This window comes from Solanum pennellii, chromosome 7, assembly GCF_001406875.1.
Source record: "Solanum pennellii chromosome 7, SPENNV200".
NCBI lineage: Eukaryota > Viridiplantae > Streptophyta > Magnoliopsida > Solanales > Solanaceae > Solanum > Solanum pennellii.
Window position 1 is genome coordinate 3,424,792 of NC_028643.1, and position 12,332 is coordinate 3,437,123.

Here is a 12,332-nt window from a genome sequence, read left to right on the forward strand (position 1 = left end):
CAAATTCACGTGAACCCATGCCTCCTCCCGAAATTATATATAGTAGTGTTGTATTTTTAAATATAGATGTGTGAACCCACATTTGAAGTAACATATTAGCGATAAGAACCTAAATATCAAACCGATCAAACTTATATCTTAGATCCACTTTTTTCGTAATAGTGCATCCATGATCTCAAAATTCTGAATAAACCAATCTAGTTATGTTGTTTTTCCAATAAATTATTGTATATTAATATTTAAAAACTATATTTTATAAATAATATGTTTTAATATAATATAACCTGGTGTCTTACTAAACACAATATGCAAATTTCATATATAACAAACATAATTTATTAAATAACATTATATGGGTGTAGTTTACATAATTACATTATATGGATATAGTTTAATTTGTTATGTATCTTTTAATTTGTATAAAATATTTTTTTATTTTTAATTTATTTAATATTTTACTTTTTCATTGAATGGTAACAACATCGCTAAATAAGGTAACAAACATTTACACAATCCCATTATTTAAGCTAACCATTCAAAATCAAATATTTTCTCAATTTTGTTTAAAAATAAGTCGTATGAAACACTTAGACGTTAATGATTTTATTTGTATATATATACATTGATTATATTGTATATATTTGAGAAATTGTAAATAATTTTTTATACAATTTCGTGTGTAATTTATTACGTATTATTAAATGTATACGTGATCATCATAATATGAAAACTGTATATATGACAATCATGTTTTTTTTTTAAAGAAAAGTGTGTTGTATTTGTTCTTAATTATTTTCTGTATTTTATTTGTATACAATATTTTATTATGTTCATTTTTTTATAGTATATATCTACGGATTTGTATAATATACAATAATTTGGTATATGGATTATATTTGTATATGTGCATATGTAATTTCATGTGTTTTTAAAAAATTAATGGTTAAAATGATTGTATAATATTCATTTGTCAATTGTATATATGGTAAGCTTGAAATATGTTTGTGTATTTATTGTGTAATGTTTATATATACAATATTTTATCATGTTCATAATTTTTTGTATATATCGACGAATTTGTATAATATACTATAATTTTATGTATGTATTATACAATGATTAACAAATTTCTTTTATACAAAACTAAATATTTGTATACAAATAACAATTATCTCATAATACTTTGTATATATTACCTTAATATACAACCCACTATATACATAACTTTAGTAATTTGTATATAAATTACACAACCTGATGTTCTTCAGATTTGTCTAGTTCTGTCCAGTTTTGATGAGATAAATCCAATCTCGTTTGAATTCATGTTTCTGACTTTTCTCTTGCTTCAACCTTCAACAATCTTAATGCCGCTAGATTTCGCATTGTTGATGACTTTCTGAATTGTCATTGAGTCATTTTTTTCTTGAATCTCTATTCAAGATATTGTTCAACTTGAACTTGTTTATGTTTTGTCATATACCCTACATTAACCCCAAAATCCTAAGATAACCCAATTGAAAACGAAGGTGGATTATCAACAATATTGACATTCAATGACATACCTCTGGTAATCCTCATATTGGAGATGAATCCTTTATTCTCATTTTGAAGAACTTTAAACTGATAAGAAAGAAAGAATTTTTTAAAAATATAATATGAAAAAAATTATGTTGATGAAGGAAAAAAATTAAAAAAATTGGATTAATGAAAGTAAGACAACAGGGATATCGTGAAATTTTCCAAAATTCAAAAGTCAAAATAGGAGTGGAGGAATGATTTTAGGAGAAAGATATGGAATGAGTATACGAGAAATAAAATTGATTTGATAAAATTATATATAAAATGATAAAAATCTTTTATGGTTGGGTATACAAAGAGGTGGTGGGTCCTATTAATTATGTCAAAAAAATGAAACTATAGTTATTAAGAGTAATTAATAAATTAAACTATACCCTTATTGGCTAATTATTAGGGATGTTTGCCATTCCATGGATAATTTTCCCTATAATTTTTAGCAATTAAGACAACTTTAATAACATAATTAATCAAAATAACATTAATTTAATTTTTTTAGCGATAATGACAAAATAACAATATGTTATATTAATTTTACGTATTTTTATTAAATGTGTGTATTTTCAAATTTTAGTGTATTTTGGTATTATTAAATTAATATATTAATGGAAACTCATTGATTGGACCAAAACATGGTCCAATAACATTTAATGGAAAAAAAAAGAAATTAATTAACTTTTCGTGTAAAGTTCCAAGAAAGGTAAAAATTAAAATCAATTCAAAATTTTCAGCCAAATTTTCAAGTTCCTTGTTCAAATTTTCCAGATTTCTTCATCAAAGCCATTGTTATCAAGGATTCAAGCAGATTTTCGAGCTAGGTTCATTATTAAAGCAGATTTCGTGGTGGAAAGGTTAGTTTAAATTTCAGTTTCGATTTTTTGAGCGTTTTTTGTTCAAGTTCTGATTTTGTATATCAACAATTTATGGACAATTTATGTGATTTTTGTTTTAATATACATCATACATTTATGATTTTGTATTTTTTGTCTATTTCTTGTGATTGTTTTTTCAATTTTTAAGATTTGGTAGATTATGAAAAGCCATTGATTATCAAGGATTCAAGAAGATTTTTGTGCTAGATTCATTATTAAAGCAGATTTCGTGGTGACAAGATTAGTTCAAATTTCGATTTCGATTTTTTTAGCATTTTTTGTTAAAGTTCTGATTTTGTATATCAACACTTTATGGACAATTTGTGTGATTTTTGTTTTAATATACATCATACATTTATGATTTTGTATTTTTTGTATTTTTTTTGTGCTTTACTTTCAATTTTTAAGATTAGGTAGATTATGAAAATTCATATATATAGAATCATTGTTGTTTGAAATACATCATACAATTCTGATTTTTTTTAAAGACAATCAACAATCCAGATGGAATATATCCCAAATCCGATGATCATGAGGTAAGTCAGGTTTTAGACAAGTTTTATGTTTTTTTGTCGTACAAACTAACGTGTGATTACAATATACAAATTTGCCTTAAATTCCAGTCTCAATAAATGTTCATTATCATATCAACAATTTCATTTTATAAGGTTTTTTGTATCAACACGCTGTTCGAAATCTGATTGAAGTGGATTATGAATTAAGTGCTCCAAGACCTACAATTCCTAGAGTATGTTATTTAATTTTATAAGTACATTTGTTATACCATTATTTGGGTAATTACTTTTAAGGTGTTGTTATTTTTACGAAATTATTAGGTAAATCAACCAAGTTTTGTATTTGATATACCCCCACAAAAAGTGCTTGGAGTATCTGAAAATTCACATGAGGATGATGTTGAACAAATGCTATGTCCAGTCCCTATCCGGATTTTGGATCACATGAAAGTGACAACCGATTCACAGTTTGAATTTGACGATCAATTCATGCCAGTCTCAATTCTATAAAGAGTAGCGTCGCACCACATTCAACTGTGATAAAAGGACACACCGAACAGCTGCCAACAACAATTGCAGGATGCATTACAACAAAGGCAGATCAGGCCACTATCGATGTCCAATTGGGTACGAACGGTGAAAATTTGATGATAGATCAACCTATCAGCAATAACGATCAGACGCCATTACCTACGCGTAGGAATAGACGTCCAGGTCCTTATAATACATCTCCGTATCTGACCAATTTTGGATCATCTGCTGGTACAGTATTTCATTATTTTAATACTTTTGTTAATGTAATCATTTTTTTTATTGCTACTGTTAGTGTGTATTTAATTTATAGTTTTTTGAACCATTTCAGGTAGTTCATCAAGTCAGCCCCACATGTTTGAATTGAAACACCCTTTTATATTTGATTTGATATCTGGCGATTATGATATAACGTTGTGGGATGCGTTTCGTTCATGGATCCGAGATGGCTTACTTACAAAGCATGACAGAAAGTAAGTCATTAGTGAATAATTACAAGATTTTTTTACAACATAACTGTTTAAATTTTTGTATCCGGTTAAATGTTTGTTTGTGTTTCAACAACAGTTATTGTTAGGTGCAGCTTATATATAGGTTTTCTTGATTTTTTTTGTATTTAAATGTTGATAGTAATTACTTTACTTTTTTAATGAATGGTATACTATTTCTATTTTTATTCTGTTTTTAGGAAGCATGATCAAGACCATTACAAGAAAAAATTAGCTGAAATTCCTGTGGCCATTAACCATGGCGTTCTCATAGTAGATAATAAGAATTGGTTCTATAATCTGTATTTCAAAGGACAGTTATTGAACAATTCGGTAAGAGTTGTTTAGCAATTATATTTACAAACAATGATTGATTTGTAGTTATAGTATTTATACAGTTGTGTTTAAATTTGTCAGCATGTTGATGTGATTTTATATTATCTACGGAAAAAAGCCAAGTATGATGTTGGAGGCAACTATAAATACACAACTGTAGATTGTGTATTTAGTTCAAAGATCTCTGCTATTTGGGAAAAATATTTGGATTTAGATAGTGATGTTGGTTGTGCCGATGAAGAGCATGTCATTGGTGAATACATTAGAGGGTACAAAATACATGCTGCTACACCTTGGCATAAGATTGATTATGTTTTTGTTCCTGTCCACGTCAAGGAGAAATTTCATTGGGTGTTGGCTGTGATATCATTGAATGATAAGTGTATCAACGTGTATGACTCATATAGGGCAGCAGGTCACGATGCAGCTATCAAGGCAGAGATAGTTAAACTTTCTCAGTTAATCCCTTTGAAGTTATCAGTCAATGACTATTACAACAATAAAGGAATTGATGTATCTCAAGCTCAACAAGAGAATGAGTTCTTTAATGTAGTATTCATAGATAATGTTCCTCAACAGTCGCATGGGTCTCTATAAGTTTGTGTTTCTTTTGATTTTACTATCATCAAATTATCAATATTATATTGTGTACTAACTTTTACTTTCTTATATTATAGGGATTGTGGTATTTATATACTAGCTTTTGCCAAATACCTATCATACGGCCAAGGTATTCCAGCGAATATTTTGGATGCATCGTGTTTACGATCAAGATATGCTACACTTCTTTGGAATTATGGCCAACAAAAGAATGATGCCGGAGCAATAAGTGACAATGAAGCACCTCCACGATATAGCAGATTCAATGTAGCAATGGAGGAGATTGATACAATTCAAATAGATTAGTTGTTGTCCATTTTTTTATGTGTAATTGGACATTAGTTTTTGTATTCTATGAAACAATTTTAAAGGGTTCCAGTTCTTTTGTGTTTATTAATGTATAAAATCTTGAAGTTATGGTTTCAAAGGTTTTGAGTTAATATTAAAGTGTTCAAGCTTAAGTATTGCATGTGGGGTACACAAAACTCATTTTTGATGTTTAAATGCAATACATATGATTCTACCAACATACATATGATTCTACCAACATACAATATATATAGAACAAATATAATGTAGATTAAAATCATGGATACGAATACATTTCGTTATAAAAGGTATACCAAAACAATTACAATAATCTATCAAAATGTATGCATTCATATGTTTCAAATGGATGTAAGACTTGATATTAAATTATTAAATTGTAAATACAATTAATAATACTAACAACATAAAAAAGATCGAATACGTATAGCGAATATGAATACTTTTAGAGAGAAAACGTATACCAAAAAAAATAAAATTGTATGCATTAAAATGTTACAAAAACAATTTATATTAAATTATAAATACAATTTAACTTGAATACAATTAACTGCAATGATTTTGTTTCTGACTCATACAATTTTACTCATACATTCTAGATAGAGCAAATACAATATAGATTAAAACCATAAATATGAACACTTCCTCAAAAGATATTAATAACAGGGATACAAACACATTTCAATAGAAAACGAAGAAAAAAAAATTTGTATTCATTAAAATGTTACAAAATATAATTTATATTATATTATAAATACAATTCAACTGGAATACAAGTAACTGCAAAGGTTGTGTATGTGACACATACAAGTTCACTCATAAAATTTAGATAGGACAAATATAATATATATTGAAAACATGGATATGAATGAACACTTCTCGAAAGAAAACGTATACAAAAAAAAATTTTCCGAATTCAAAATAGAAGAATCCAACAATTGTATGCATTCAAACGGATGTAACAATTGGTATTAAAACGTAGATACAATCAGGTTTCGAATACAAGTAATATTATTCGAGAGAAGACGTAGAGCGAATACATCTCAACATACAACCATGAACAAAGAATTCCATGTTATTTTATTACCCAGAAGGCATTAGAAGTCTGGAAGAAACCTAACTCTAAAAATATTCAAAAATTGAAACATCATTAACTATACAATACGCGGTCCATTCCTACATGAACGCCTATTGTGCCCTTTAAACCCACACGTACTGCAAGAATTCTTTCTCTTCTTACCATATAGCTCGCTATACGTCTTGTCACGATACTTTTTGGATGGCCTTCCAGGAAGCTTTTTGTGATTTGGAGGCTGCACTATCTGATCCTTAATATACCCAGGTACATTCCACTCTTTTTGATCAGGTAACGGACGAATTGGAATGCTATATGTATTCAACAAGTTACTTGGCTTGTACACGTCGGAACAATATGGCCCAACATCAAAATGTTTCTTCTTTAAAACAGCCCAAGCGTGCGAACATGGTATTTCATCTATTTGAAACCTCTTGCAAGTACAAGTTTTATTTTCCAAACAAACAATGTAGGTTCTACCTTCGTGATGAACACTAAACACATAGTTATTTGATGTCACAACCTACAAAAATAAATAAACACTTATGTCATATAATTTTGATGAACATATAAATCGTAACAACATACCTTCATACGTAATGATGCTTCTTCATTAGCAACAAGCATCTCTTGTGGTCTACCACAAAGTGTGGTGAATGTATGTGAAGCAGACGTATGATTTTTCAAATTCCATCTTGCAAACATCTGTCTTACTTCCTCAAGAAAATCGTATACCGGTAATTCCCTTGCTTCAAATAGACAAGCATTTATGCACTCAGCTATGTTTGATGTCATAACCATTCCTCGATCAACTGTTGCATATACCCTTGCCCATTTTTCATAACCTGCTGATTCCAAGTAATTTTTTACACGAACATCAACTTGTTCAACCTTTTCCATCAGTTCATCAAATTCAGATTGTATGTATGCCTTTGCCATCCCATAAAAAACTTTCGACAGACTATTGTGCGACTTTTTAAATAGTGTTTTCACATTTTCCACAAATGCCAAATACAGGCATAATGAGGAACTCCATCAAATACCCTCGAAACTGCCTTTATAATACTTTCGTTTCGATCAGACACAACGCACATGTTATATTTAACGCCATGCGCTTCTCTAAACTGTTCAAAAAACCAAGTCCAGGATGCATCATTTTCTGAATCAATAATTCCATATGCTAGCGGCAATATATTTCCTACACACAAAACATTTAATAAAGTTTTTATTTCATATAGAATAAATATATTAATCAACAAAACAAAGTGTATATATTATCATTCTAATACCTGCTCCATCAACATTTCTTGCAGAAACAAATACTCCATTGTAAGTCCCCCTGAGGTGGCTGCCATCAACTACGACAATTGGATTACAACACTCAAAACCTTTTATGAACGGGAAGAGAGAAATAAAAAGATAAAGAAATTGATTTTCATCGGTTTTCTTCATCCTTATATGAGATCCAGGGTAGGTAGCGTCCAATACGTATAAGTAGCTTGAAAGTTTACCATAAGAACCAGATGGGGTACCCCTTAAAGAAATTACAACCTTTTCTTTAGCCTTCCACGCCACTGAGTATGATACATTTACTCCAAGAGCTAAGCTGACATCTTGTTGTATATCCTTTGGCGTCAACTTCCTTTTATGATCAACTAACTTGGGTTGTATCATACCTCCAATAAGATTGCTTGTTGCTTGGCGTTGTTCATAAACCTTATCTTTCAATGGACACGTGTGATCATCTACGAATTTTCTTATTCTGAACATTCCAGATTTATTGATACTTGACGACTTCAACACCCACCCACAATTATTAGAGACACAAACAAGTGTATAACTGTTTGAATAACACCATATTAGAATTAGGTAAAATACAAATAAATATTTGATATAATGTAAAAAAACATAATGAAAAAAAAATTATAAGAGAATCCAACCCAAATACACATACCATGTTTGACTCGATCTGTCTGTTTTCCATTGGAATCTATGATCAATAGCGTATTGCGTCATCACAGCCTTTAAAGTTCCCTTGTCCTTATAAACTTGATCTTCCAACACTACCTTATGTTTGACGTTTGTAATAATGTCGCAATTCATGTTATCGCTATTGTTCGGCACACTAAGCACTAATGATTCTGTATCAACTATATCTATTCCATCAGGCCCACACATTTCGAATCCATCTTCAAACATATTTCTATTAGCTAATTGACAGTCATTCACAAATACGGATACACATATATGATACTTTGACAATTCTTTGTTATCTTTTTTCAACGACACATACACTCTCACGCCCATGTCGTTGTGTATTTCCAGAGGTGCAGTACTACCCTCTATCTTATATTTAAGTTTCACAATGTTGAAGCTCAAGTCAACACAAATTTGCTTTGAAACAAGATCCGTTAGTTCTCTAAATGTCGCATGCTCTTTTAGCACAATTGCTTCCGTACTGTAATCAACATAGCAATTTTCATTGTTCCACCTCCCAGAATGCATGACCAATAAACTAATGCTTCCCATGGCTACAATAACAAATATATAAGTGATGATCACATTTCAATAGTATTCCAATATAAAAAAAAAATGTGTCCAATCTACACTAAAAAAAGTGTACGTTTCAAAGGGTACCAAAATCGGTAAAGATTGAACTCAAATTCACAAAATTTTATCACACAGTAACAACCGTTTCAAAATTAATACATATAGAATTTCATATTGTTAAAAACAAGAAATAAAAAAAAAACATAACTAATATGGGTCTAAACAGAATCAAACACATATCCAGCCGTACACATCATATAATCAGATATAATTATATTATTGTTGCTTATCTTGTTCAGAGATTTTCTATTGATATAAATGGAACATACGATGAGCTTCCAAAAGAAAATTCAAGTCATATAAACTTTTAACGTATTCATATTAAAAAATTTAAAAAAACACCTGATCTCCAAAGTATGAATAAAACCAAAAGGAATAAATTGTTGTTGAGGGAATAGAAAATTTTCGCTTTCAAAAAATTTCCGTATTCGATTATATTTGCAGAATTCGAATTGTTATAATAAAGCTTCTTTATCAATTGAATAATAGAGGAGACAAATTTGTTTGTATTCTTTTTTAAATATGAAGAACAGGGAAGAAGAAAAAAAACGTTCAACTTAATATATGCCAAAAGTACAGGTTTAAAAAAGTAACTGAATGATTATTAATACTACTTACCTTTTTTATATTTTAATTTCCATTTTTTTTATTTTTTATTTTTATAAATATACATACCATATTAAAAGAAAAAATACGGTATTCCTAATATAAACTAATTAAAACATGCTAGTATTACTAAATATTGAAATATTGTTACTGTGTCACCAAAAAAACTAACATATTGCTGTTTTGATAAAATTCCATAATTTTTTCATTTGAAAAAACTAAAGCAACCCAACCTATATACACCAACTTGGGCTCAATCATCATATTTTAGGCCCAAGCCCAAGGTCCAAATATGAGGAAATGATAGATTAGAATGACAAATCTACCCCTCAGGTATTGAAGAGACAGAGTTAAGAGGTTTAAGCTAAGGTTCAGTCATTTTCTTCTGCACAACCCAAATCTCGACGGCGATTTCTGGGTCTCTGTCGAGAATCAGAAAGGTTAGTGAAAACCCATTTCTCTATCTTCGTTTCTCTGTTTTTGGGTTTTTTTTTTTGTTTCTTTGGTTTCAAAGATTTAATTTTTTCTTTGATACTTACTGTTAATTTTGAAAATTGAAAAAAAAATAAAATTAATCCAAATGGTTCTATACAGAATCTGTTAGTTGTATTTGATTGTTTTGTATGTGGGTTGAGGTGGGTCGGTGTTAGTTTTGGGTTTTGTGTGGTTGATTGAGAGTTGATTGCATTGACTTCTAAGGGGGATTACTGTTTTTGCTGCTTTTAGGTTGTTAAATGATTGAAATGCCACTTATTTAGTTTTACTAGTAATGTCTATGTACTTGTTCTGGAAAGGAAGAAAAATGTACGGAATGTACTTGATCTGGAAAGGAGAAAAAATGTATGGAGTTTGAATTGGGGGTTTAATTAGATTGTTGTTTGAGTAATAGTAGCTTATATAGTCAAAGAAATGTATTAGGCCTTAATTAATTTGTGGGGTTGGGTTTCAGTTATGGTTTTCTTTGGATTGTATTGACTTCCAATAGTTATTACTGTTTTGATGCATTTAGGTAGTCGAATAATTGAAAAGCCACTTACAGTAATATCAACAAAATGGGGTTTACAGTAGACAATCTTGTTTGAAGTTTCACTAGTAATAATTTCAATGTACTTGTTCTGGTAAGGAAGAAAAGTATATGGAGATTGGGATTAATATGTCTGTTTGTGTATTATTTTGCTTTGATAGTCAAAAGAATATATATTAGGCTCATAGGATTTGTGAATTTGAAAACTATGAGGTACTTATCAGGAGAAATTTCAAGTCCTTCTATCAATTTTTAGAAAATAAAAGAAATTTCAGTTTTATACTATTATAACTCAATCTTTCATTTCAGGCCCGAAGTTGTTTACAAGTTTAAATATGTTAAGTGTTGTTAAAATTGGAACAGAATAATTTCATTTAGTCTTCTTCTGGATAACTTGTGATTCTGTTTTCATCGAGAATGAGCTTTTATATGGTTAATGTTTGTAGATATTCTTCTAGGATTGTTCTTCGTGTGAACGGGCAAGGGTATACATTTAGTTGAAGAATGGCCGTATTATTGAGATTAGAAAACAAAGAAACAATTTTGATTAGAAAACAAAGAAACAATTTCACTTAACTTGTTGATGGTCCAAATTTGTCTACTGCAAATACAAAATTTCATGTTGCTTGATTCTGGTTATGGTTTATGCATACTGGGAGAAAAGTGGTATTTCTTCCATAACTAATTGTATGCTTCTCTTAACTAACTGTGTTTCTTTCGATCATGCGGGCATAACTAATTGTATGCTCATTGTTCATCAGTATTGATCAGGGTGATTTCATTTGAAGAAGAGATGGAGCAGAGCCCGGCACCATTTTCCGAAATCGGCAGGCGGGCAAGAGGTAATGATTCACCATCAATTTAATGGAGTACTGATACTTCTGATACCTATTAGGAAGGTAAAATGAATTAAGGAAAACATTTTCATGTACTAATACAATTATTAAACTTGATCTGCAAAACCAATTGGAAGAACCAAACAATTTCTCCTTCCTATGCTGTTTAGGTAATTAAACCTGTCAAAAGTCAGCCAGCACAAACTAAGTACCCTACCATGCAGGAGGGTTCTCTTGATTTTAGGGTCTCAGCTGCAATTCCCAGTGGAAGCAATAATACTAGGTGATTTCTTTCCATCTGCCGAAGCCTTGGTGGTTAGAGTTTAAGAGGCATAGTTTGCTATATTCAAGTTCTTTCTGCATATGAGCTGATGTGGGAGATAGTAGGTACCTCATGGAATCGAGGTGTGCACAAACTAGTCCGGATACCATGGTTATAAAAAGGAGATACTGTCTATTTTCTATTTGGAACTTCACATTTACTGGTTTCCAGGTGTATACCAGTACCATTTTGAGCCAATTCACATCAATGTTTTGGTTCTTTGGCCTTACCAACTCTACACTCTCCTCTTAGAATCAGTTACATGTTTTCTCCCCTATTAAATACGTAATTGTACTGTATAAGTTATATCACATGTATTAACACTAATTATCAAGAGTACAGTAAGTTTATTCTTCTGTAGGTCTTCTATTTTCTGGTATACTATTTGTATATGGGTGAGTTTGGCCCAAGCTTCAAGCCTTCAACACAATTTATTTACCTTGTGTAATATGTGCTTTTGAGAAGATTCTGTGTTCAAGTACTCATAAAGGGAAAAGGGAAGACTTTATGCTCAACCCAGTGTACAGATTGCACTTTCACCATCACTAAGAAAATATGCCAAATACATATTTATATGTCTCTCTGTGTGTGTGTGTATATATATATATATATATA

General features: G+C 30.1%; 3 protein-coding genes and 1 pseudogene across 4 annotated transcripts in view; 2 read left to right on the top strand and 2 right to left on the bottom strand.

Moving 5' to 3' along the window:
- Positions 1-1,704: 1,704 nt before the first annotated feature.
- On the top strand, positions 1,705-5,228 carry LOC107024735 (annotated as a pseudogene).
- A 1,170-nt stretch (positions 5,229-6,398) lies between these two features.
- Positions 6,399-7,258, bottom strand: LOC107024736. The gene is made up of 2 exons (XM_015225717.1): positions 6,908-7,258; positions 6,399-6,842 (listed from the first exon to the last, which is right to left on the bottom strand). Exons 1-2 carry the CDS (start codon positions 7,256-7,258, stop codon positions 6,399-6,401), a joined length of 795 nt encoding a protein of 264 aa, XP_015081203.1.
- Positions 7,259-7,308: 50 nt separating this feature from the next.
- Positions 7,309-8,848, bottom strand: LOC107024737. The gene is made up of 3 exons (XM_015225718.1): positions 8,274-8,848; positions 7,609-8,159; positions 7,309-7,517 (listed from the first exon to the last, which is right to left on the bottom strand). The coding sequence occupies exons 1-3, from the start codon at positions 8,846-8,848 to the stop codon at positions 7,309-7,311; spliced, it is 1,335 nt and encodes a 444-aa protein (XP_015081204.1).
- A 1,019-nt stretch (positions 8,849-9,867) lies between these two features.
- The window catches only part of LOC107026602 (mitochondrial outer membrane protein porin 4), an 11,109-nt gene continuing 8,644 nt past the window's right edge, over positions 9,868-12,332 (top strand). Inside the window, exons 1-2 of one of the 2 annotated variants that reach the window (XM_015227640.2) lie at positions 9,868-9,975; positions 11,321-11,401. In XM_015227640.2, the coding sequence (XP_015083126.1) occupies positions 11,353-11,401 (49 nt within the window). In that variant the 5' untranslated portion in view covers positions 9,868-9,975; positions 11,321-11,352. Of the gene's footprint in view, positions 9,976-11,320; positions 11,402-11,619; positions 11,801-12,332 lie in introns of those variants that run through there. The other variant, XM_027918672.1, reaches the window with a different exon arrangement.